This window comes from Cornus florida, unplaced genomic scaffold, assembly GCF_030987335.1.
Source record: "Cornus florida cultivar Cherokee Brave unplaced genomic scaffold, ASM3098733v1 CherokeeBrave_3.0.0_Hap2_Chr07, whole genome shotgun sequence".
In the NCBI taxonomy this organism is placed as follows: domain Eukaryota; kingdom Viridiplantae; phylum Streptophyta; class Magnoliopsida; order Cornales; family Cornaceae; genus Cornus; species Cornus florida.
In genome coordinates, this window is record NW_026775577.1 from 40,391,001 (window position 1) to 40,418,332 (window position 27,332).

The 27,332-nt window shown below is 34.6% G+C and overlaps 4 protein-coding genes across 5 annotated transcripts; 2 read left to right on the top strand and 2 right to left on the bottom strand.

Moving 5' to 3' along the window:
* Nucleotides 1-8,342: 8,342 nt before the first annotated feature.
* On the bottom strand, nt 8,343-15,989 carry LOC132267082 (pentatricopeptide repeat-containing protein At5g65570). 2 transcript variants are annotated; one of them, XM_059768131.1, is made up of 3 exons: nt 12,851-15,989; nt 11,032-11,346; nt 8,343-10,953 (listed from the first exon to the last, which is right to left on the bottom strand). In XM_059768131.1, the coding sequence occupies exon 1, from the start codon at nt 15,251-15,253 to the stop codon at nt 13,037-13,039; it is 2,217 nt and encodes a 738-aa protein (XP_059624114.1). In that variant the 5' UTR covers nt 15,254-15,989; the 3' UTR covers nt 8,343-10,953; nt 11,032-11,346; nt 12,851-13,036. The 2 variants fall into 2 exon arrangements, with proteins under 2 accessions (XP_059624114.1, XP_059624113.1); XM_059768130.1 differs by having other exon boundaries at nt 8,343-11,346.
* LOC132316610 (probable 1-deoxy-D-xylulose-5-phosphate synthase 2, chloroplastic) lies at nt 8,798-10,231 on the top strand. Its single transcript, XM_059815087.1, has 4 exons — nt 8,798-8,887; nt 9,036-9,206; nt 9,386-9,550; nt 10,058-10,231. Exons 1-4 carry the CDS (start codon nt 8,798-8,800, stop codon nt 10,229-10,231), a joined length of 600 nt encoding a protein of 199 aa, XP_059671070.1.
* Nucleotides 10,332-12,368, top strand: LOC132316611 (probable 1-deoxy-D-xylulose-5-phosphate synthase 2, chloroplastic). Its single transcript, XM_059815088.1, has 6 exons — nt 10,332-10,601; nt 10,695-10,968; nt 11,060-11,367; nt 11,485-11,766; nt 11,841-12,125; nt 12,210-12,368. Exons 1-6 carry the CDS (start codon nt 10,332-10,334, stop codon nt 12,366-12,368), a joined length of 1,578 nt encoding a protein of 525 aa, XP_059671071.1.
* A 10,102-nt stretch (nt 15,990-26,091) lies between the features above and the next one.
* On the bottom strand, nt 26,092-27,002 carry LOC132316612 (uncharacterized). Its single transcript, XM_059815089.1, has 3 exons — nt 26,652-27,002; nt 26,380-26,568; nt 26,092-26,304 (listed from the first exon to the last, which is right to left on the bottom strand). Exons 1-3 carry the CDS (start codon nt 27,000-27,002, stop codon nt 26,092-26,094), a joined length of 753 nt encoding a protein of 250 aa, XP_059671072.1.
* Between the last annotated feature and the right edge of the window lie 330 nt (nt 27,003-27,332).

A 27,332-nucleotide genomic window follows, 5' to 3' on the forward strand; every position in this document is an offset into this window, starting at 1 on the left:
ATGAAATTAGTATTGGCAAAAAATAAAAAATAAAAATAAATATAGTTTAGATTTTAAACTTATTTTAATACAAATTTTAAAACCATTACAATGCTTCCAAATGCAACATAAGATTCACTCTATTAATATGAAGTTGTACTCATTTTATTATTATTATTATTATTTTTCTATATGAACTTGTACTTGATGTAGGACAATAGTGGCAATAAAATAAAATAAAAAAAAAAAGAAGAAGGAAGAAAACACGAATGTGGGGGTGTTGGTAAATAAATACTATCTCTGTTTGAAATTAAATGTTTTATTTGAAAAAAAGTGACTTACAATTTATAAGTCACGATACTTTAAATAAGATTTTTTTTTTTTTTGTGACAGAGGGATTAAGAAACAGTGTGTATAATGTGTGCATGGGGGTGCATGCCGTATGTTTTAGGTTAGTAAAGGTGTGTGCATGAGGTCAGACAAGAGAAAAAGGAAGGTAAATTGTGTAATGATATATATATATATATATATATATATATATATAGCATGTGATACGTGTGTGTGCAGTACGAGTCAAAATGACAGGAGTGCATTTACCTTGTGAGTCACTGGTCCCTCCCCGCACACACAATGTTCAATCTCTCCTCATAGATGATTTGAGTGTTCAAGCTTACTAAGAACACAATTATATGATGCGTTTTGGTCTGCTTGATCTTTCAAGAAAAATATATATACTCGATCCCTATAATGCTTCAATGCTAACTCGACTTCTCCATGCATGAAACTGTTACAGTCACCAAATGGGTAATAGGGTGTTCCACCCTTCATGGAGGCATGATTGTGTGTTATTGTTTTACCTTTGAAAAAAAAAAGAAAAAACTACACTTACATAGAATTAGATCTTAAATAACAAAATGGTCTATTTTAAAAGTTTATTTTTCACTCTGGTTGAATTAATTAAAATAATTACATATGCATCAATAATTATTATTGAGGTCCAAAATGCCCTTCAAACACTTATTCTAAAATACTAAAAGTTATTTCCCTTAAATCAAGTACTTTCTTAAAATAATTTCTTTACTTGAAATTTTTTTTTTTTTCTTTAACTTTGCATTGCAACTTTCACACATGAGCGCGCGCGCGCGCGCGCGCGCACACACGAGAACTTATACAAATAATAAAAAAGATTCAGTATAGTAAAAAATGGGATAATCAAAGGTTAGTCCCCAGAAAGAAAAATATAATTAAACTCAAGAATATATAAATCATCTTTGCTATTGTGAATGCTTTGAGATGATCATCAATATTTTGGCTCAATTAATTACACTTGTTTTATAAATAAATAAAAAATGATTGTTGGTATATCATTTATTGAAGCAACCATTTAGTTTTTTTCACAATCTCCGTGCGTGCGTATGTGTTAAATAAGAAAATTTTCACTTCACATTTGCATGTTTATATTGGTATGAATTATGATATATGGTTAAAGTTATGTGCACATAAAAGTATGTGTGTATATATATATATAGGTTGAATTTCAACTTTCAGAAATAAAAAAATTAGGTTTGAACCCATATAGATTAGGAAATAACGTTAAAGTTTTTTGCACAAAATATATATATATATATATATATATATATATATATATATGTTGTTTTTATTTTATTTATTTTGGTAATATATACACCATAAGCAAAAATGTCAAGTTGAAAGTCAACACAAAAATCTTGTTTTTCTAAATTTTATGAATGAATGAATTATTTGATTTAGGAAGGATATTTTGATATTTTGAAATAAGAGTTTGGAGGATATTTTAAACCTAAATAATAGTTTTTAATGCATATGTAATTAATTTACCTAACTCAACCAAATTAAAAAATTAACTTTAAAAATAGACTAATTTGTTATTTAAAACTCCTAAATCTACTTCAGTGTAGTTTTCCCTAAAAAAAAACCTTAGATTTTTCATTTGCCAATGAATTGGATCTTCTCTTATTCGATTAACCATGAGATTCTTCGCTAGATCGAGAAATTTGAACTATTAAGTTTGAATATATAGCATCATCCTTGGACCAGGGGTGGAGCTAGAAATTTGAGGTTGGGGGGCGGATTTGTATGGTCTGACTAAAGTTATAAAATTTTATTTATAATACAAAAAATAAAAAAACTGAACCAAACAAAGTTTTTGTACTGTTTTTTTATTTTTCAGTTATTTGAAAACATAAATTTGTTTTCAGAGTTGAAAATCAAGCAGACCCTCTCTGCAATTTTTTTAGAAATAATTTTCTTATTTTATGGAATCTTGAGAAAACTAAATGAAAAAACTCAAATATTCTTGAAAATTTTTGAACCCATGACTGCAAGATTCTTAGTTATCTGGCATTATAAGACACATGAGAATGGATAAATATAATGTTAATATTGTTAGGATAATGTCTCAAATTCTATCATAATTACCACGTATTTTATTTTAAAGTTAGTATCTTAATGTGTAATTTTTGGGACAACTCTTGGCAATCTTGGTTAATTAGGGTTTTGAGCTTTATAAATGATACATACGTTATTATTGAGAGGTACGAGTGGAGAGACGTGTAGTCCATAAGGACAATCACACGTTATTATTGAGAAGTACAAGTAAAGAGACGTGTAGTCTGTAAAGACAATCACACGATGTGAGTCCAATGGGATGATCGAGGAGGTTTACATAGTGTTGTAATATCTCGATTATAGTGGGATGTGAGTACAGTGGGATGATCGAGGAGGTTTACGTAGCGTTGTAATATCTCGATTATAGTGGAATCTCCTCGTGGACGTAGTCCAAACTTGAGTTTGGGTATCAAACTATGTAAAAATCTTGTGTTGTCTTCTATAATTGCTTTATTTGTTTCAATGTGATTTGATTATGTAAATATTTTGCTCTCGTTGTGCCCAACAAGAACACATATACTATGTTTTTGTATTCACGTACGACAGATTACCTGTGTGGTTATGAAAGAACACTGAAAGCTGAAATATAGAGAGCGAGAGAGAAGGGATTTGAGGCTTAAGAATTTGTAATATCGTGCATGATTTATTTTTCCTGCTGTTTTCTTAATTATAGCCTTGGTTTTGTGGGTTTATATATTGTAACAGATGAATTATTCCAAGTTCTAACCAATATAACCTAAGATTCTTCCTCTCAAGTGCTTTGAAAGAAAGCATCAAAATCATTTTATTAATTGCAGATAAATCTAGCATTTAGATTGAGAATCCTTTACTACATTAGTCTCCATCTGAGTTTGGCCTTTGGCAGTACTTTCGGCCCACTTTTACTTACTAGGAAATTATATATTCTCATTCCCAGTAACGAACATAAATGTGTCCTTATTCAACTTCTTTTTAGATGATTTAGTTTTACTAGTTACTAATGAATTATTCCAATATTAAAAAATGATTATATGTGTTGAAGATTATAGGTGTCCTATATTATGGTCCCGCATGGCGTGTGGAAAAGTTAAATGGGGGGTTGGACTCTTATCATCTTATGCCCGCAGTAAAAGTCAAATATATTTAAACTAGAGGAAGCACTTGGCACTTTGACCATCTTCGATGTTAAAAGTTATTTTTGGATATCAAATTTATATTTTAATAGGTATTGTATTTTGAAAAATTCTATAAAAAAAGGTGTGATTGTAAATTAATTACATTAGTTTCCTTTCATATATTTCCCTAAACATGATTACTATCATTTCTTTTCTTTTCTTTTATTAATCAACCAAATACAACAAGTAATTAACACTATCATCTCTTTATTATTATTATTATTATTATTATTATTATTTTTTAACTAACTAATATTATCCTTTCTTTTCTTTTCCCCTATACCAAACATATCCCAAGTGTTTAGCGGTCGAGTCATGCTGGTTGAAGCCTTGGCAAAAAGATTTCTTTCCTTTCTTACTTTCTTTTTTGTTTTTCAAACAAATATTTTGACTTTCTTATATATTATATCCTCCTTAAAAAGCCTCAATCAATAAAGTGATTTAATAGTGGGCCAAAAACTCACTTTTTTTTTTCCGTTCTCTACGAGCCCTAATATTAAAAAATAGGAGATTTATTAATAAAAAAATTATCCAATTTGATTTAATGATTTTAATTTTTTAACAGATGAAAACTCTAGGCAATTTTTTTTATTATATGTCATAGTGTCTCGTGTATTTAAAAGATTTCAAAAGAATTAGATTGAGTGTTTTGTTTTGGAAGTTGTTTAATTCAAAAAATAGCACAAGCCAATTAGGGAATTAGAGATTGCAAAAATTTTAATGCTACGCGAGTGGCTTAGTGGTACCAGGTTTTTACTTCCCTAAGGAAGGTTAAGGGTGGAGGCATATATGTGTGAATACTAAGGAAAAAGAAAAAAAACTTAATGATATGTTTAAAATTCACGAAACAACTTTTGAGCATGTTACTAACAAACACATAGGTAGATTATATTAAAAGGCCACTTTATTAATTTTTCATGTCTAAGGCCTCTAATTATATTGAGCTGCCCCTATTCCAGGTCACCAAATGTCGAGAGTCTAACATTTGAGTCATCAAACCCTAGCATCACACCAGGTTGCCAAGCAGACCCTCGAGTAATCAAATCCTGGCATTGCACCAAGTTACCAAATCTCAAGGATCTAACTCTTAAGTCATCATGTCACCAAACCTTGTGGGTCTAACCCTCGAATCATTAAACCCTGAGGGACCAAACACTCGTGTGCCTAGCTAAGTATGAGTAGAAAAGATAGGCTAGTTAGCCTTGAACATATCCAAACTTCGGTTCAAGTGAAATGCGAGATAACGGTAGGAACTTCTTGAACGCTTAAAACGTGGCTATTAGGATACTTTGAAGGATCTTAAATTGATGGATGACAAGTCAGAAGGTACCTCGTGCAGGAAAATGGTCCTCATCAATAAGAGGGTTGATGTATGCTGTGACAGAGAACCGTACTATTGATCACATTTAATTCTCTGACAAAGTCATTATCAGTTTGGCTACCGCCAATCATATAAAGACACGCTCAGGGTAGAAAGATGTCTGGCACATCGCATCCTAGACAAGCAAAGAAATGGCTCGATAGGAGAAAGTGACCTCTCATGTGCCTAGAATCATCATGCCTACATGTGTTGATACAACGCAAAGTACTAGGCATTACAAGGAACAGATCCCTACCTCCACCAACATTCTCACTGATCTCATACAGTTCCTATCTCTTTATCCTTCATATTGTGTAGTAGATATCGTCATATTAATGCATATTTTATTGTGTTACGAAAAAAAAAAAAAAAAAAAAAAAATCCTACTAAGATTTTTTAAAAAACAAATTCCTAGTCTTCTCTTCCGGCCATTGAGGAGACAAACAATTGATGATATCTTTATGTATAATTGTATATAAGATTGTTAGGAGACTGAATTTTCATTTTGATAGGGGACCAAAAATTCTAAAAATGGCTTTCTCATTTTGACTTTTAGACAATTGTTAGAAGACTGAATTTATGATAAAGGATAAAAAATTCAAAAAAATAAAAAATAAAAAATGGTTCTGAATATATAGCATCATTATGTTGGAAATAAAGGGAGTTGACACTTGTTTAATTTTCTAGGCTAGTCAGTTGTGGTATGTGCAGGCAATTGAAGTCATATAAATCAGCCACCACTATTCAATTCAAACCTACTTAACAAACTTACATGCATGGGCAGCCTTTCTTCAAACAATCAAAGATTTAACACTCTTCAAAATTGTGCTCCAATGTTGAAATTTTTTGTTCAAAGTCCAATATCCAAGTTTCAAAGTATGCCGACTACTCATGGTGACCAATCTAATGATCAGATGATATCACATCTATTAATCACTCTTTTTTCACATTAGTTAGGCGGTTTATTTGTTTCATAATATTACATTTCATGAATTTTGAAGTATAAGTTTTAGAATTTCAAAAGAGCCCTAAAAATGTAATTTACCTTTTTTTTAAATAAATAAATAATTTTTTGTTAAGTGCACTAACAAATGTTCACAATAAGACCGAATTGAGCCATAAAGAGCAAGTGGTAAAATTAGCTAGCCAAACTGTCAGATTGGTCAGGAATCATTTTCATGTGGAGTTGGCCAAATGCAGGTATCACATGGGAGCTGGCTATCATACAAGCTAAGGATAGCGATTTTTATAGGGTTTTGTTTTATTTTGTTTTGTTTTTTTTTTTTTTTTGAGAGAGACAAACTATTCCAAAATAATAATAAACATGGTTTCGTTTTTTTTTTTTTTTTTTTTTTTTTTTTGAGAGAGAGAGACAAAAAATTCCAAAATAATAATAAACATGGTTTCTTTTTCCTTTTCGTTTTATTTCCTTGACTGTTTGTTTTCAGAAATGGATCTAGAAATTCATATAACGGGCAAATTTATATAGAAGAATTCTTTTTCATAATTTTAGTAGGAGTAATTTCAAAATTTTATGAGTATAAATGTAAAAAAAATGCAAATTTAGAGTATAAAATGCAATAATAAATAATTTTAGTGGGGGTGGATGCCCACTGTATATCCGTGCTTGTTTGTTTCCTTGATTGTTTGGGCGAAACAACTTTAAATATGTAGGCTCCATTTGTTTCGACGTAAAACATTTTATTCGAAAAATATTTTCTTTTTTCAAGTAAAATATTTTTTAATTTTATTTTTCAATGTTAGGCAAAGGCTTAGATCAAAATTAAGGTCGAGTCCATCGGGTAGGACATGTAAAATAATTTGTCGAAAATTGATGGATAAGTTATTTTTATTAGATTTTAATATATATATATATTTTTTTTGTAAATTTTTTACGTCGAAACAAACAAAACCATAATGTATTTTTTTTGCACAACAAAAGACAATATTGAATAAATTAACTCAAGGGATGGTCATATGTAATGTATTTTTACTTGTGAGAAAATATGAAGGGTCTTTTTATTTTATTTATTTATTTGTGAAAAAATATGTAATGACTTTTTTTAAATTTTATTTAGTTACTTGTAAGAATATAGATAATGTCTTTATATTTATTTACTTTAAATTTGTCTAGAGAAATATGAAAATAATATATATTTTTAAAATATTAACTTTATACATCTTAATTACTAAATTTATTACACAAATGTTCAATAAAATAAGTTTTAAAAATATGAGGGGTTAAAAAAATGGCCTTTGGAAGAAAGACAAACAAGTAATTGAAAAAAAAAAAAAGTTTTAAAAATTACAAAAATAATAAAAAGTGACTAGCCCAACTAACGTCATACCAACTGATTGGGCTGGCCACATATTTTAGAGTGTCGCGTTAACCCATAATCTGAAGTGGCACTCTAAAGTTTGAAAAATAATCTATCCATATAAATACATCTAGAAGTTATTTCTCAACCCCGAGTCAATCACCATTAAATACGTAACCAATTTGTGTCGAAAATAATGTAAATATTTTTCAACTCCATAAAATTGGTCAATGTGTTTCCTTCATTTATCTCTTTTATGATGTTTAGAAATCAGTAAAATCATTGTACAGTTTATCACTTTATCATGGTACCAAAAGAGAAACACATGCAAAAATATCGGATCTAAATTTAATTGATCCTGACTTGTTATCATAGGTGAATGACAAGAACTTGTGCTTTTTTTTGTTTTGGAAGGTAAAGTACTGACACATTTCGTATTTAATTTGTACAATCTTTTCAGTGATGGTATAGCTTTCCATGAACTTTACATAACCCATTGGAGATTTAAGATTTTCTCACAAAATTTAATTACTTTTCATAAAATTTCACTGTATAAGATTAAAAAAAATATATCATGAACTAACAAAATTTATCAAATTATTTTTATGCCCATGACCGATCTGCTATATGAGATTGTGAAATGTCAAATTTAATATTTTTATTAAATAAAAAGTTATGATTATTATTTTAAAATTAAAAAAAAATGCACCTTTATAATACTGTTATAGAGTTGTTGTCTTACTGACTAATTTATCGCATCAAGTATTATTTTTGTAATTTTTTTTAAAAAATGATACTAACTCGTGTTGAAAAGTAAAGTAAATTTCATTACCAAATGGATTTTTGTCAAATAATTACACGAAAAGCACTCAATGATTGCTATACCATAATGATTAAATGTATGCCGACAAAAGTTTGCACAAAAGATAATTGTTTCGCCCTCCCCACAAAAAGTATCCCGTGAAAAGCTTAAATTTCAGCCACAGTTATACATATGAAATACAGTTTTACATTGTATATATAACACACACACACACACACATATGAAAAATATAATGTCACGCCCCGTGTCTTCTGGGGGGAGAGAGAGGTTATTGGCACTAATAACAGAAACATATCATAATTGTATAAATAAGTTCTCAAAATCGTGAGCACCGAAAGAGTAACATTTACACAGGATTATTCCCGGTCAAACTTACATATTTGTTTAGGAGTTGAGTTTTGATTGTCCAAGACCATATAGCCACGTATCACTAAAAATTTCGTCCACGCAATGTAAGGCCTTATTGTTTTTAAATTCCAAAAAAAAAAAGGCCTTATTGTTTAATGTCATACCATGCCCCTATTATTCTTTTTTCCAAATATAGCCATGACTAATCAAGTAACCTTCTCATACAAATAATTTAAATTATATCCCACGAGAGATCCGCTCTGCTGGTTTTTTATGTCGCGTAAGACACTCTTCCTGTCATATTATAAATTATGCCTTTTCCATCTCTAACACCACACACACACACACACAGCCTTCTCTCCTCTTCCCTCACCAGAGTTGATCAACCATGGCTGTTTCAGGCGCTGTCATTAGCCCAAATCCATACATTTCACCATGCCTGACAGCTCCAAGACCAAACAATGGCTGCAGAAAACAGGTAAGTAATACACAAAACCACTAGTGATCTTTAACTAAAACCATGCAGTACATACATGTACACGAGTGTGTGTGAGTGCGTGTGTGTGTTTGGAACTTTGGGTTGTTTTGAATGTTGATGTTTGGGTGTTTTTCATGGTGTGGTTCAGTTCATGTTGAGAGCTTCTTCAGCCGGTAGAAGTTCAGATGGTGAGGAAGGGAACATGATTACCTGGAAAGAGAAAGAGGGATGGAAGATTGATTTCTCAGGGGAAAAGCCAGCCACACCATTACTTGATACAGTCAATTACCCTGTCCACATGAAGAATCTCTCTAAACAGGTAAGCTGTTAATATACGACGCCGTCATCGTCGTGGTAAATAGTGTTTCTGTTGAGTCTGTTTTCACTTCCATGACCAGATGAATGGTTTCTTCTTTATTTTGCTTCACCTTTTATGTATAATAATACGTACAAACACACAAAAAAAAAAAAAAAAACACATCATGTATGTTGTTTCAGGATCTTGAACAACTAGCAGCAGAACTTAGAGCAGATATTGTATACACTGTATCAAAGACAGGTGGGCATCTAAGTGCAAGCTTAGGAGTAATAGAGTTGGCTGTGGCTCTGCACCATGTTTTCAACACCCCTGATGACAAAATCATATGGGATGTTGGCCATCAGGTGAGTAACTCTATTTCACAAAAACAATCATAATAATAATAAATAACTAATAAATAAAAATGAAGAGATTAATGCACCGGCGGCCTTATATATGAATACATCAGTAAGATCTGTATGAGAGGATCGTAGCTTAGATTTGTGCCAAGGTTTCAGACATAAATAAGGGGCCTGCTTGGTTCAGTTTTCTGAAAACAGTTTTCTGTTTTCTGAGAAATGAAAATAAAAAATCTATTCAGAAACCTGCTTGCTTGGTTGACGATTTCTGATAACTGTTTTATGAAAACTCAATTAAAAAATGCCTGCTTTTAAAGAACTGTCTTTTATAATTCTTTTAAAACAGTTTTCCGTTTTCTGAGTAACAAACCAAGCAGACCCAAGATTTTTATATGAATACGGTTTGATGTCCACTTGTGCTTGTATATCTCAATATTGTTTACACAAAATATATGTATCACATTCTATTTCAATATAACATGGGTCCTAAGCAGAGCAATAAAATTGTTACAGGCATACCCGCATAAAATTTTGACAGGAAGAAGATCCAAAATGCATACCATTAGGAAAACCTCCGGGCTAGCAGGGTTTCCGAAAAGGGACGAAAGCATCTATGATGCATTTGGTGCAGGACATAGTTCTACAAGCATCTCTGCTGGACTTGGTGTGTCTGAATTTTCATTATAATCATTTTACGCCCTTCATTTCTAGTAAATTTAACTCCTCAAGCTACAAAGTAGATGCTAAAGTTATTTATTTATTTGCATAAAACAACAATTTCATAGGTATGGCAGTTGCAAGAGATCTTTTAGGGAAAAACAACAATATAATATCTGTGATTGGAGATGGAGCCATGACTGCAGGACAAGCATATGAGGCCATGAACAATGCAGGGTACCTTGATACTAACTTGATTGTTGTATTAAATGACAATAAGCAAGTATCTTTGCCCACTGCTACCCTCGATGGCCCTGCAACTCCTGTTGGAGCTCTGAGCAGTGCTTTATCCAAGCTCCAAGCAAGCCCCAAGTTCCGCGAACTTCGTGAAGCTGCAAAAGTAAACCTCTAAGCTTTTCATGTTACTTTCTATTATAATTCCTCATAACTCATATCAAATTCAAAAGAGATCTAATTCGGGCTCTCTTAAAAGAGTATCACAAAGCAAATTGGAGGGCAAACACATAGAGTTGCGGCAAAAGTAGACGAGTATGCGAGGGGTATGATTAGTGCGTCTGGGTCAACTCTCTTTGAGGAGCTCGGGTTATATTACATTGGCCCAGTGGATGGACACAATATTGAAGATTTAGTCACCATTTTCCAAAAGGTAAAAGCAATGCCTGCACCAGGGCCAGTTCTGATCCACATTGTAACAGAGAAAGGGAAGGGTTATCCTCCAGCAGAAGCAGCTCCTGATAAAATGCATGGTGAGACAGTAACTTCATATACGGGTATACTGATTGTGTTAATAAAATTTCATGACAACATACTTAACAAAAAAATCTCCCATTCTTTCAGGGGTCGTCAAGTTTGACCCTAAAACAGGAAAGCAATTTAAGGCCAAATCCTCCACACTTTCTTATACCCAGTACTTTGCCGAAGCCCTTGTAAAAGAAGCTGAGGTAGATAACAAGATTGTAGCCATCCATGCAGCAATGGGTGGTGGAACTGGCCTCAATTATTTCCAGAAGAGGTTTCCAGATCGCTGTTTTGACGTAGGTATTGCCGAGCAACATGCCATCACATTCGCAGCTGGTTTAGCCACAGAGGGTATCAAGCCATTTTGTGCTATCTATTCATCATTCCTGCAAAGAGGCTATGATCAGGTGTGCTATTGGAAATCGATGATAAAAAGGCATAATGTGGTTGTGCAGTTGTTTCTTCTGTTTATTTATTCTTTCGTTTCAGTTTTTTGACACTAATGATTTACAATGGTTATGAAGGTGGTGCATGATGTAGATCTTCAGAAACTACCTGTCCGCTTTGCAATGGATCGGGCTGGTTTGGTTGGGGCAGATGGTCCCACCCATTGTGGAGCATTTGATATCACATATATGGCTTGCTTGCCTAACATGGTGGTCATGGCTCCATCTGATGAAGCAGAGTTGATGCACATGATTGCCACAGCAGCAACCATCGATGACAGACCAAGCTGCTTCAGGTTCCCAAGGGGTAATGGAGTTGGAGCGGTTCTTCCTCCCAACAACAAAGGAATACCAATCGAGGTTAGCATTAGAAGCAACTAGCTCTGAAATTGGCTAAGAAAAGGGCTAATATTTCTGCTTTGATCATTGAACAGATTGGAAAGGGAAGAATAGTGATGGAAGGCAATAGACTTGCTATTTTGGGATATGGTGCAATAGTTCAACAATGTATACAAGCAGCTGGCTTGCTCAAATCCCAAAACATAAATGTGACAGTAGCTGATGCTAGGTTCTGCAAACCGTTAGATGCAGAACTTATCAAGAGATTGGCGAAAGAGCATGAATTCTTAATCACCGTGGAGGAAGGTTCCATTGGAGGTTTCGGATCTCATGTAGCTCACTTCCTAAGCTTAAATGGCATACTAGACGGACCCCTTAAGGTAATTTTTATATTTCATGCACAAAAGGACTGTTTCTTTTCTCCTTACTTTCTATAGTTCCCCCTCCAGATTCTGATTCTGTAGAGCATCCTGCAGTTAAGAGCTATGGTACTTCCTGATAAATACATAGACCATGGATCACCCCAAGATCAGATTGAAGAAGCAGGACTCTCTTCGCAACACATCTGCGCCACGGTGTTATCACTACTGGGGAAGCCTAAAGAAGCTCTCAAGTTCAAGTGAGTTCTACATAAAAGCAGGATCTTGCCCTGCCAGATTTGAAATTCATTCACATCTTTAGACGTATTATTTTGGCTCTCTGGGAAGAGGAAATTGAAAAGGCTTATCTTTGGGGTTCTAAGAGACTAATGTTCAAGATTCCTTCGAGATTCCCAGTATCACATAGCAAAAAAACTTTCAGGGAATTAAAATGAATTAAACAAGTCATATATTGTGTTTTTATATATTTTCTATCTCCTTTCTTTAATGTAAATCATATATGACATAAAATGTCAAATGAGGCAAAAGAGAACAATTGGTAACTTATCCTAATATTTTGCAATATATATATATTTTTTTTTTTCAGTTTAAATAAATAAAAAGCATTGAAGATCCGAGTATAACTTGTGTAATTATTGCCCAGCTTCTTTTGAGCAATAGTAATAAATTAATTAATACTTGAATCATGAGCTCTACAGCTTCAAGGTTCAAAGATAGGGTCGCACCTGTGCCAAATTCTGATAAATTAATCCACATGGATCAATTATTGGGCGGCAGCAGCTCGTGATACAGGTGCTATCAATTAATTAGTCAGAAGAAAACTGAGAAAGTTGGTGAATCAACCACAGACCAGATCAACGGTTGCCCTCACAGATTGAAAAATAGAACTGAAAATGACATCAGCTATAAATTCACCAATAATCTCCACAGGAACACAACCCATCTTTAAAGTGGTGGAATCTCTTTGCATCTCTAGCAATTATTTCTCTCCCAACAGCCTTGGAGATGAACTTAATCCAGTTGTGACAATCCCCACAAACTCTAAGGTTCTTTAGAATTGTGATACTAGTAGTCTTATCTCTGCTCCTCCATACAGCAAAGGCTATGGCCAGCTTCTCGCTATGATAATACAAAGAACTCTCTTTCTGCTTCTCATCCAAAGCCAGTAATACAAATCTAGTATCCGGAACATAACCTAAATGTTTGGCTTTCACAATCAATTCCTCTAATGTTTCACAAATTTCTCTAGAATTTGGGTGGGACAGATCCCCAGCCATGAAAGAATGAACCTCCCTGTCAACATCCACCCAACTCATTGCACGACTTTTCTTCAACTTCATTTCCTTCATAGTGCTTTTCATCTTGATCACCTGGTTCCAATTACCAGTTGATGCATAAAGATTCGACAACAAGACATGAATCCCCTCATCTGTTGGTGCAAGCTCAAGCACTTTATTCATAACTCTCTCTGCCAAATCAACCTCTCCGTGAGTCCTACATGCATTAAGCAATGTCCTCCATAAAACCACATCTGGATTTTTGACCTCGTTTACTAGCATTTCTGCCTCTTGAAGTCTCCCAGCACGTCCTAGCAGATCAACCATACAAGCATAGTGATCTCTTGTGAGTTCAATGCTATTGCTGCTCGAAATGGATGCAAAAATTTGACAACCTTCTTCAACCAACCCTGCATTGTTGCAAGCTGAGAGAACACCTACCAATGTCACATCATTTGGTTCAAGGCATAAATCTTTCATCCTGTTATATAATGCAAGTGCCTTATGTCCAAAACCATTCTGGGCATAGCCATAGATCATTGAATTTACGGGTACCAGATCTAATTCAGATAAACCATCAAAAACTGATTTTGCCATATCAACAACCCCACATTTTCCATATAAGTCGATCAGTGCTCCTCCGGAATATTTATCTCTGTCCAAACCATATTTGATAACTATGGCATGAATTTGTTCCCCCTGCTCAAGCATGGCAAGGCCTGAACACGCCCGAAGAATGCTCGACAATGTGAAAGAATTTGGAACTACTGACCCACGGAGCATTTGGCGGAACTCTGATAAAGCAATCTCTTCTTTACTATTTTGCACAAGACCCACTATCAGAGATGTCCAAGTCACCTGGTTTGGGCTAACAAAACGCTTAAAAATTCTTAGAGAATCATCAATCAAGCCACATCTAGAGTACATAGTTAGTAGTGAAGTTTGCGAAGCAACAGCTGATTCAAATCCAGACTTGACAAGGAGACCATGAATCAACTTACCTTGGAATAAATCCTCCAAATTTCCACAAGCAATCAAAATACGTGCAAATGTATACTCATTAGCCTTAACACCTTCCTTGATCATATTCTCAAAAACCTCCATTGCTTCACCATCTTCACCACATTGGGAATAACCAACAATTAAAGTTGTAAATAGAATCACATCTTTGTCCCCAACTCGATTTGAAACCAACCGGGCATCCCGCATATTCCTAAACTTCGAATACATATCCACAAGCGCGCTACCAACAAACACATTCGACGCCCTCACACCCAAAACAACTGACAGTCCGTGAGCTCTCCGGCCTTCATGAAAAAGACCCAGATCAGAAAATGCCTTAAAAACACTAGAAAACGTGAACTCATCAGGGAAAACTCCCTCCAAAACCATCCTCTCATAAAGACTTATAGCTTCTTGGCTTCTTCTATTCCTAATGTAGAAGGCAATCATTGAATTCCAAGTGACTACGTGTTTCTGCGGCAATTCATCGAACAGTTTGCGCGCGTCAACGATAGTACCGCACTTTAAATACCCATCAAAGAGCTTACTGCCTAAACTGAGGTGAGGAAACCCAGATTTCGTCATGTGGGTCTGAATCATTGTTAGGTCTCTTATGGATTTTCGTTCTGTACACTGTCGAATCAGCGAAGAAAAGTACTTCGAAGCGTCTGTGAGGTGTGGATTATAGCCACAGGACACGTCAATGTGGTTTTGGGCAATAGAAGTAGGACCATATTCAAGAGGGTTAGATTGGGTTTGCGTCAGTACAGAGGTTTCAAAGTTCCTGGCAAATTTTGAAAATTTGGGGAACGCAACGGTTATGTTCTTGGGACCTCTCTGCAATTGCATCTCTTCTAACCGGTGATCTCTGACCGACCTTTGGGTCCAAAAAAAAGTCACCGTAGCAATCGGTCACTCAATGGAGAAATCATTGAAAAATGATAAAAGTTCCAGAATTATTAGATGATATATTGATATTGGTCTTTGGTTGATTAATTCAATAAAAGTTAATATTGATTTTTTTTTTTTTTAATGTATTAATATACTCTTTTGGATAATTTTTGAATTCGAGAGTGTTTAATTTTTCACTACTCGAAATTATTAAATCATCATGGATCATTTATATTCGGTGGAATAGTAAATTTCAAACTCTTGAAATGAAAAAATAGTTCGGAGTGTATTAATATGTTACAAAAAAATCTTAATATTTCTTTTATTAAATTAGTTCATCAAATGCCAAATGCAGCAGAACCATCTAATAATTTCTCCATTTGTTGTCAGGAAAAAAAATTTCTCCACTCAACGATGGGTTTAAAATTACCAAAAATAAAAAAAAAAAAAAAAAAATCGTTACATGATTCAATTCAAAACATAAAATGTTCAATCCCAATCCAATCATAATCCGACCTTCAATTCAAATCCAATCAATTTTTACTGTTTTTTCTTCGGGGTGAGATTTTGAGTTGGAATTTGAGTTACCACATTGACTTTATGAAACTCATAAATTACTTTACCCATTAATCATTTTTGGCTCAAGAGTGAGTGAGTAAGAAAATTTATCGACACCCCTTATATCAAATTTAATAGTTACCTTCCAAACTCACGTATCTCCTTTTCAAATAGTACAAATTCTCCCAATTTTTAGATTTCAACCAAAAGTTGTGTAGCTTAGTGGGTATTTCTTCACTATCCAAAGTAGAAGGTCGAAGGTTTAAGTCCCCATATGGACATGTAGGTATCTGAGTGTAATTCTTGCCATGAATATATATATATGGTTTCCAAAATTAAAATTACCAATACCACCCATTGTGAAATTAAAGGTATTTACAAAAAGGGTTAATTATAATGATACCTCTGAGGTTTGCCATAATGACAATGATATATAATGTCACATCCTGAATTTTTACTAGCTCTTTAATTACTATTACGAGCTTACTAATATTTATTTGAGTTTAAATTCACATATGCATGGTATACGTTACCTAGAATTATTCATATTTATTTCTTTCCTATACCTATTTAATAAGCAAAGTTTACTATGTGAACTTGTAGCAGTTGATTAAAATGAAGAAAAAGGAGGACTAGCGTGACACATGTTGTGTATGTGTTGTGACACTTATAGTTAAGATGTGTGCTGATATCAAGTGGGGAGTATGGAGTTTGGTGGATAGTTTATATAAATAATAATATTGTATTTCATGCAAGTTGCAAAACAATTAATGATATACATTAATATAGCTGCCAGCACCAAGTCTATATATAAATATATATATCACTGGATTTTAGATAGATATGTATTTTATATAGAAGCTTCCGGGTAAGCTTTTGGATAACTGATTGAAGGAATTAAATAGGAGGGTATGAGTAAGCTTGGACACATGTCATACACCTATTAAAAGCTTCATATATACCTTATGTTACCTCTACGTTTTTTTGGAGTTCTCTGGACCAGCATGTTTTAAAACCAAAATTTGTAGAAAAAGAAAAGAAAAATAAGGAAAGAAAACTATGGGACGGGAGCCGGACTAGAGAAGAGAACAGGGAAAGTGAAAGAGAGTGAAAAAAAAAAAAAAAAAAAAGAAAAAGAAAAAGAAAAAAAAGAGAGAGAGAACCAGAAAGTGGGTGTTCTGCCGAGAAGGAAGGAAAGTAGAAATAATGGAAGGAAGAGGAGACAAATAAGGAGTGGTGGTGATGGGCTATGAAGTGGTGGGTGTGAAGGTTAAAAATGTAATTTTATTATCTAAATAGGTTAAATAATAAGCCAAAGAGTAATAAAGTCATTTCACTATGTGTCAGATGTGGCAGTTGACTATTGGGGTGTTTTTGTTAACTTTATCAAATGTGAGGGGGTATCATTGTTCAAAATATGTTCAATTTGTAAATGGCTGTCATTAGACAAACTTCAGGGAGTATCATTGTAATTAACCCATACAAAAAAATAAAAAATCCGAGTATTTTCAAACCTTTGTTATGCAACCTCAAACTTGAGCTCTTTTAGAAGAAAATTGATGTCAACGTTATTTGAGAAGGAGCGGAGCATGCCCTAAAAGGTCCTTACAGGTGGATTTGACTAAAGCCACAAAAATCAATAAATGAGACAATAATTGATGGCTTCTTTTCAAATTATAGTATCAAAATGTTCAAACATATTAATTAATTTTTAGGGTAAAATGCAAAAAATTCTCCTGAACTATTGGCATATTGTAACAAACCTCCTGAACTACAAAAAAAACTGTCAGTTTGCTGCATTTAAGGACAATCCGGCATGTGAGTTGGCCTAAAAAACAAAAAGACTCATTTTCCCTTACTAGTACTACGTAGTTTTGGACTCTTTGAGTTAGGTGGATGTTGGGTGGATGACTTGGAAATGTATAATCTCACTAACCAATAAAATTTTGACAAAACATATGTAACATTTATCGCTTTGTCTTTATATCCTATGTAACCATTATCACTTTGTCTTTATGTCCTTTGCATCAAACAAACCAAAACATCACCTGATTGATTATACACATTCAATCTTCCACATGATAATATCTGGGTTTAAGCCTTTAGTTTACGTGTATCAATTCCTTCTCTATTCTTGCAACTTAGAGAACGAATACGAGAATTAAAATTATATTAAATATATTCACTGATGGTGTTACATTCAATTTATAGAGCAAAACCTAGCTAAAATAGTAACTAATTATACAATCATCGGGAAACTAATTACCTACCAATTAGTCCTAAATTAGGGAGTAAATAATTCAATCCTATAACTGTACAATTTGTATAATCCCGGATTACAAGAGATAAAATCTCAACACTCCCCCTCAAGTTGGTTCATAGATGTCACACATGCCCAACTTGTCTAAAATTTTTGAAAATACTTGATTTGAGACTACTTTGGTAAGAATGTCAGCTAGTTAATCCTCAGATCGAATCTTCAGCAACTCCACAATTTTTTTATCCAACTTCTCCTTAATGAATAATCTGTCTATTTTGACATGCTTCGTACGATCATGTTGAACTGAATTATGGGCAATATCACATGCTACTTTATTGTCACAGTATAGTCGAATAGGTTGCCCAGGTAGATAACCCAAATCCAGCAAGAAAAGTCTTAACCACAATGCTTCACAAAGTCCAAGCTCCATACCTCTAAATTCAGCTTCTGCACTCGAGCGAGTAACAACATTTTGTTTCTTGCTTCTCCATATAACAAGATTACCTCCTACAAAAGTAAAGTAACCAAAAGTAGATCGCCTATCATTTATAGCTCCAGCCCAGTCAGTATCATTATATACATCTATGTTTTGATAACCAGTATTTTTAGTGAACAAAATTCTTTTTCCAAAAGCAGATTTCAGATACCTCAAAATGCGCATAACTGCATTCATATGTTGCTCTCTAGGATCATGCATAAACTGGCTAACAACGCTCAATGCATAAGCCAAATCCAATCTCATGTGTGCTAAGTACATCAATCTCCCTACAAGTCTTTGGTATCTTCTTTTATTAGCAGGTACTTGGTTGGACTCAACACATAACTTCAGTCCTTCTTCCACTAGTGTCTCAGCTGGTTGACAAGCTGTCATACCAGTCTCTTGTAATAGATCTAAGGTATACTTTCTTTAAGACAGAAAGATTCCTTTATTAGATCAAGATACTTCGATTCCAATAAAATATCTCAAAGGACCTAGATCTTTCATTTCGAATTCTCTGGACAAGTACTTCTTGAGAGCCTCCATTTTTTCAGGATTATTCCTTGTAACCACCATGTCATCTACATATACAATGAGTGCAGTGATCTTACCCTGTTGTTTCTTCAGGAATAACGTATGGTCTGAATTGCTCGACGGTAGCCAAAAGTTATCATAGACTTTGTGAATCTTCCAAACCATGCTCTCGGAGATTGTTTCAACCCATATAATGATTTCTTTAACTTGCACACCTTCCGACTATACTTTTCGGGTATCACGCATCATGGTGGGAGATCCATGTAGACTTCTTTAGATAATTCACCATACAGAAAGGCATTCTTTACATCGAATTGTTGCAATGACCAATCTAAGTTCACAGCTAGAGACAACAAGACTAGAAATGTGTTGATTTTGGCTACAGGTGCGAACGTCTTTGTGTAATCGATTCCATAGGTTTGGGTGTAACCTTTTGCCACCAATCTTACTTTAAAGCGTTCAACTGTGCCATCGGCTTTATAATTCACCGTGTAAATCCATCGACATCCAACTGGTTTCTTTCCTGGTGGAGAATCAATGAGTTCCCAAGTTTCATTTTTCTATAAGGATTTCATCTCCCCGTTCATAGCTGCTTTCCACCTAAGGTCAGATAAGGCTTCCTGCACACTGTTAGGAATAGATACAGTAGATAATTGATTTACAAATGACAAATTTGATTCTGACAAACGATAGTTCAACACATAATGACTCATGGGATACTTAACTTTACTAGAAAGTTTGGGTTCATATATGGGTTTAAGAATACCTCTAGTGTGACGTTGTGGTAATTGTTTTCTGAGTGGCTTGGCACTAAATCAGGAACATCCTCAGCAAGCGATTGGTTTGATATATTAATTGCAAAGGACTCAAACTCGGACGACGGTGGGGTTGGCGCCATACTTTTCATTTCTGAGCGTCCATCTCCACTTTGATCCAAACTTATACCACTCGAATCCAATTCGCCTGATTCTTGATTGGCTGGCCCAACTTGTGAGTCATCGCCACAAGAATCGCCGTCCTAAAAAATGTGATAATCATAATCTAGAGTCTGAATTTCTTTCTAGTGCTCCCCCTGATGTTCAAACGCAGAGGAAAAATTCATCAAGTCTTCATAAAAGATAACATTTATTGTGATAAACATTCGTTGAGTTGGAGGGTGATAACAGCGATACCCTTTTTGATGAGTAGCATATCCGAGAAAAACACATCACAATGCTCGAAGAGTTAACTTATTGCGTTGATGCTTATAGAGGTGTACAAATGCTACACAACCAAAGACATGTGGAGGTAGATGTGGGACGGTTGGGGTAACAACTGCATCAGTGAGAGCCTGCAATGGGGTCCGGAAGGCAATAAAGCTATAAGGTACTCGATTGATTAGATATGCTGCAGAGGTAAGTGTTTATCCCTAATACGATAATGGCATATGAGCTTCTATCAATGAAGCACAAACAACCTCCAACAAGTGTCAGTTTTTTTGCTCTGTAACCCCATTCTGTTGGGGTGTATTGGAACAAGTGGTTTGATGTATAGTTTCATGTGCTTCCAAATACTGCTAAAGGTCAAAACTCTGATATTCTCCACCATTGTCACTACAGAGAACCTAAGCATATGCATTGTATTGAGTTTCAACCATTTTATGAAACTTTTAAAACAATAAGTTCACTTCACCTTTGGACTTCATTAAGCATAACCAGGTCATCCTGGTACAGTCATCAATAAAAGTAACAAAACAACGTGATCCACCTAAAGTAGTGACTTTGGACGGACCCCAAACATCAGAGTGTATAATCATAAAAGAACGTGGACTTTTATTCAAACATAATGGAAACGAAGCACAGTGGCTCTTTGCTAGTTCACAAACATCACAACGGAAAGTAGAAACATCAAAATTTTCAAACAAACTAAGAAATAATTTTTTCAGATAACCAAAGGAAGCATGCCTCAGACGTCGATGCCATAGCCAGATTTCAGATTTTTTTTTTTTTTCTCCCCCTCAGAACCATCCACTGTCAATGCTTGTCGTAGTTTGTCAGAACTTTTTGACATAAAGTCCAAGTAATATAGCTTCCCTTGCCTAATACCATAACCAATCATTTGTTTTGTTTGGATGTCTTTAAACACACAAAAATTAGGCCAAAAAAATACAACACAAGATAAAGCTGTGGTTATTTGGGAAATTGACAAAAGATTATAATCCAAAGATGGAACAATTAAAACATAATCTAAATACAGGTTATCAGTGAGTGTCAAAGATCCTTCCCCAATAACTGGGGCAGAAGTACCATTGGCTATAGAAACAAATTTTTGTGAGGATGAATTAAGAGGTGAGACCTGTCTAGAATCAAATGTCATATGATTTGTGACACCAAAATCAATTATCCATGCACTATTAGCAACAGGTGTAGAAATATGTAAAAACTTACCATCATTATCTGCAGTTACTACCAACCCCAAGGCCTTTTTAGCATCATCATCCTCTGTCTTAACACCTGCTGCAGTGGAAGTCTTCGTCGAATTCTTCTTTCTACGGCTATGTTCCCACCATTCCGAATATCCCACAAGTTCGAAACAACGAATTTTGGTATGACCGGTCTGATTGCAATGGGTGCATTTGTAGGTAGACTTATCTGCACCATTGGTGGCTTTGGGCTTAGTATGGTCTTGCCAGTTTTGCTTAGACCGGTTTCGAGCCATCATGACTAAAGCTTCAGAGTTTTTGGACTCCCCTTTCAGAGTTGCACGACGTACCGCTTCTCGTCAAACCAAAGAATAGCATCCTTCTAAGTCTGGAACTTAATCTTTGCGTAGAATCTCTCCACGAACTTGTTCAAAATCACTATCTAATCCACCAAGAAAGATATGATCCGATACGCTTCAATGTCATCCGGATCTTTCATGACCACTGTATCTCAATGGTCCATTTCTCGGAAGACCTCAGTTATTTCCCCATAATATTCAGATAGACATTTTCCATTTTGTTTGGCAGTGAAGGTTGATGTGTGTTTTTATTTATCAATAATAAAATACTACTCACAACAGCACAAATCCCTATAGGATAGGGCTATGTTGAGGGTGTCGAATCTCAAGGACTGTGGTGGTTTATCAAGTCTTCAATTAATACTATTTTAATTTAGAAAGAGGATTTAATTTTGTGTAACTGATGCAATTCAATAACATAAAAGAAAGTAAACGGAATAAAAGGATTGAGATCAAGAGAAGAAATACTTAGGAATTGACTTTACCACGATTCGCCTACTATGGTCAACTGTTCAACCTTGGGATTTTAATAATTATGTATTATATGAAATTAAACTCAATAACATTCATTTAATTCAGATTTAAAGAAAGATGTTTTATAAATTTCAATTAACTATAACCTATTTTCGGTTGGCACGAATTATCTACCTACCTACTTCTAACTAATTTTACAGTATAACTCGTCTTCCCTAAGCATAGACTATGAAAACATTCATTCATGAAAAATGTTTGAACACCATTGCATGATCTCCATTCTTATATTCGATAGGCCTCCACCAAATACCGTCCAATAAGAATGGGTTGAATATAATTTAAAAAATAATTAAATCTAAGACAAGGTATTAATCATTCAAAAACTATTTAATAATTAAAATCCAATTGAATTAAATCAATTGCCCATAATCATGCAATCAAATACATAATATATTAAATTTCCAAAGTACAGAACAATCAAACCATAGAATTCAGATTCGGGTTACATCAATGCCCTAAGAGAGGAATTAATTACTCATGACAATGCAAGATATCACCTGTATTGTTGTGGTCTTCATCGCCATGGACCTCCAAAACTCCTTTCTGATCTTCTTTTTCAAAACCCTAAAAGTCACCGTGAGAGAGAGATTGATGGATGAAAGAGATTTTATGTGGCCTTCTCCTCTTCTTTTATAGTGGAGAACAAGTCTTAATCCCATTTGGATTGGTTTTACAGCTTTTGGTAACAATTGTGGCCATAAAGAAACAAAGAGGAGTCAAAATATATAATTCCCATATGTATTTTTAACCTTCAGGACGTCAGAGCTCGAGCTCTGGAGTCCTAGGCTCGGGCTCCACCTGCCAATAACTTGTTCTGACTTTATAATGCGATTTTGACATATTTAGAGCGTGAATGTCGAGATGGCTATTAGAAACAAAAACATTGGGCTTTGAGTCTTCTTTCCAGACCCGCTAAGTTTGCTCAATTTGGAGTTTTGACTCAAAAGTTATACCTAAAATACTGAAGCAGGTCTAGAGTTTTCAGCAATGCTCGAGCCCTGAGTGGTTGTGCTTGAGCTTTCTAAGTTGGGCTCGAGCTTTGAAGTTTGGGCTCGAGCTCTGGGAGCAAAATTTGTCCAAAACATCTTTTTATTGTTGGTGCTCGATCCTCTCTTTATGGTGCTCGATCCCAAGGTGTTGGGCTCGAGCTTTGGGGCTGTGGGAAGTGTTAGTGCTCTATCCCTGAGGCTTGGCACGAGGTCCTGGGAGCTTGGATCAACATTTCACATTCTGACACATTATGTGCTCGAGCTTTTAGGAAAAGGCTCGAGCACCCTACAGTTGGGCTCGCGCTTTCTTGCATTTGGAATTTCTTGTCTTTTTCTGCTGAGCTCGAGCCATAGAACTGAGGCTCGAGCTTCTGAACTTGAAACTCCCTAAAATTCATCATTTTGACTCTCAGCTTGCTTTGAATGACCGACAACGACTCGATAAACTTCTTTATCATTATTTTCATCATAAAAGCCTGGTTTTAACCGTTTCTTTGGGAAAGTACCTAAAAACACGAAATACACAAAAATCAGTCCAACAATGGATAGAAGTATCACTTTAGGTTTTAACATACGTATATTTAAGGGCTCGAATATGTAATATTCAGCGCTCATCACACCCCCAAACTTACATATCGCTAGTCCCTTAGCAATACAGAACTAAAAAACCGCTTTCGTGGGAATCACGGTTGCATTTAGCTTATGCAACAAGCCTTTAAATCCCTAGGTTACTCCTAGTGGACAAGTTGTAATTTCGTGAGGGTTTCCAGTGATGATACCCACAAACATCCAAAATCAGTGCCTTACTTACACAATAAGCTTATTCAAACATGTTTTCACATCATAATGTCCCAGCAGTTCATCAATCAGTCAAATACAATACGTATAACAAACTATATTAATCAGGAAAAATTTCAAACTTTCGATCTCAATTTAATAACCATGGTCCCCACATGTCAATTTAATCATTTATTCAATAATCTCAATCTCCAAAATCCTTTTTAAAAGTGAACTCATAGTTTCAAATATGTGGCTTACTATCCATACTTGTATTTATTCCATGATATCCCTCAATTTACACGCAAACTTTTCAAATTCCAATTTCCAAGGTATTTTTTTTTTTCTTATTTTTGACAGGTATGCATTTTTCAAAAAGGTACTGTGCAATGTTCAGGTCTATTAAGCTTTCTAAATCACCCATGTAACGAACTTTCGGCTAATGACTCCCAAACCAGATGGTTTTAGGGCATTAAATGTTAAAGAACCCTTTTGGACTTAATTGTTCAAGTACTCTAGGCAACCTAAACCCCTTATGTATAAGCTTTCAGCTAATGACTCCTAAACCAGATGGTTTTAGGGCATTAGGTGTTAGAACACACCCCTAAGGACTTAATTGCTCAAACAATCTAGGTACAGACCTGAACTTGACCATTTTCTACTTCTTTTCTTCATTTTTTTTTTTATTTATTTCTTTCACATTGGTGAAGAATTTTTTTCATTCATTGCATAACCAATTCTTTCTTTTCTTTCAATATTTTTTTATACCTTGGTTATCAAAATCATCAAATTCACCTGCTTATCTCAGTTTAACACAAAACAAAACAAGACTTCAAGTTTTATACCCCACAAAATTCATGCAAGGGTGAATATGTGCAAAGTAAAGTATCTTAGAGATCAAAATCATCAAACAATTATCATCCTAATAAAGTGGACCATAGGCCACCAACTGATTTCAAAAATTCCTTTTCAACATAACATTGTCATGCAAGCCATCTCTAACCAACATCAGACTGAATAGATACATCATAACAATCAATAGACTCAAAATCATGCGTAAACAGTTAAATTGCAACCTCTTGTGCCTTTTTAACAACATAATTTTAAAGGACACTACCTTACCCCCAACTTCAGATGCACATTGTCCTCAATGTGTGAAAACAAAGTAGAGATAGAAAGATATTACCAAATGCACAGATCAGCAAAGGTCATGAATTATAGCACAGAAGGGCAAAAATAGGTTTCTCACCCCCAAACTTGGTCCTTAGCACTTGACAAAACAATTACACTCCAACACATATTAGAGTACCAGGTATTTGGAGTAAAACAAATATATATCAATATGCACAAGTCAAAACTTTTTTTTTGATTTTATTAATATTTTTTTTTCATAACAAACCTAAACTAACATAATCTAAAAATAAAAGAAAAATACACAAATAAACTAAAAACTTAGAAAATAAAATAAACCGAAGAAAAAGAAAATAAATAAATCAAATAAATCAAATCAAACTAAAATACAAACCTACAAGTGCTAAGTTTAACGTCAATAGCTCGACAGCATGCTAAGTTTAACGTCGATAGCTCGACTGTACACCACTCCTTAGCCTGTATCCAACAATTCAACTACCTCCCTCATCCTAAAATCAGTCCTATGGGTGATTATGAAATTCGAAACATGAGGAACCAATGTGGTTCCATCAAGACCCAAGAAAGAATACTCAAGCTTATTTGGTGGTGGCTTAGGCTCAAGTTTGTGAGAAAACTCACAAGAAGGTCAAGGAAGATTCGAAATCAACGGAGGAAGATCTTTTGTTGGAAAGATGGTGACTGAATCCTCATCAATGACATCACGAAAGAAGCACTCATCTTTCTCTGAGGAATATGGAGTGGCATTGAAGATGTTTTATTTGAGCTTCATGTTCCCAAGAGAAATATCCATAGCCCCAGTCCTACAGGTAATGTTGGCATTCACTATAGCTAAAAATGGACGACCAAGGATCACAGGAATATATCTATTGAGATCGTGAATAGGTTCTGTGTCCAAGACAAGAAAGTCAAACGAAAAATAGAACTTATCCACTTTAATGAGAACATCTTCAATTATCCCACGTGGTTGCTTCATAGATAGATCAGCAAGTTACAACACCATTAACGTGGGTTTAAGCTCTCCCAAGCCTAATTGTTCATATACCGAGTAAGGAAGAAGATTGACACTTGCTCCAAGATCAAGAAGTGTTCGGTCTATGACATTGTTTCCAATAATACATGAGATGATAGAAGCACCAAGATTTTTGAACTTAGGAGGAGTACTGTGCTGAATGATTGCACTAACTTGCTCAGTAAGATAGATTTTCTTAGAGACTTGGCTTTTTGATTTTCTCTTTTAAGTGCACAAGTCTTTCAGAATTTAGCATAGACAGGGATTTGATTGATAGCATCTAGGAGATGAATATTTACTTTTACCTGTTTGAAAACATCCATCATGTCTTGGATTTTCTCTCCTTGCTTACCAAAATAAGAGGGTCCCTTGAGACGTTCAGGAAAAGGCGTTCTTGGCTCATAAGCTGTCTTAAGGTTGGCAGTAGATGAAGAAGTGACTTCACCTTCAACTCCTTTAAAGCTCGATGGAGTAGAATGTGAGGGAACATCTGTAGGATGTGAAGTTGGAAGAATGGGATTGATAAGAATCCTACACCTCTCTTTTTCTACCTTTTTTTCCTCAACTTGATTATCAATGATTTTTCCACTCCTCAAATTGGTAATGGCATTAACTTGCTCATAACAAGTACTTGAAGGATTAGTCTCATCAATCATGTAAGTTTGCCTGACTGGATTTGCAATTAGCTGACTAGGCAGCTTTTCTTCCTCTCTTTAAGTCAACACTTTAACTATTTTCCCAACTTGAATCTCTATCTTAGCTATTGATTGGGAATGGGAATGTACCAATTGAGCGGTTGAATTAAAGTCGTTAATTACAGCCAAAACCTTCTCTTCAAATCCAAACGAGTACTTAAGAGGAGGATGATCTGGATTAGCTTGGTTTCTAAATTGAAGAGGACAGTAGATGGAAGATTGATTGAAAGAATTATTTTGCAAAGGATTGGATGAATTATGGTACTGTCCCTGAGATTGGGGAACAGTATT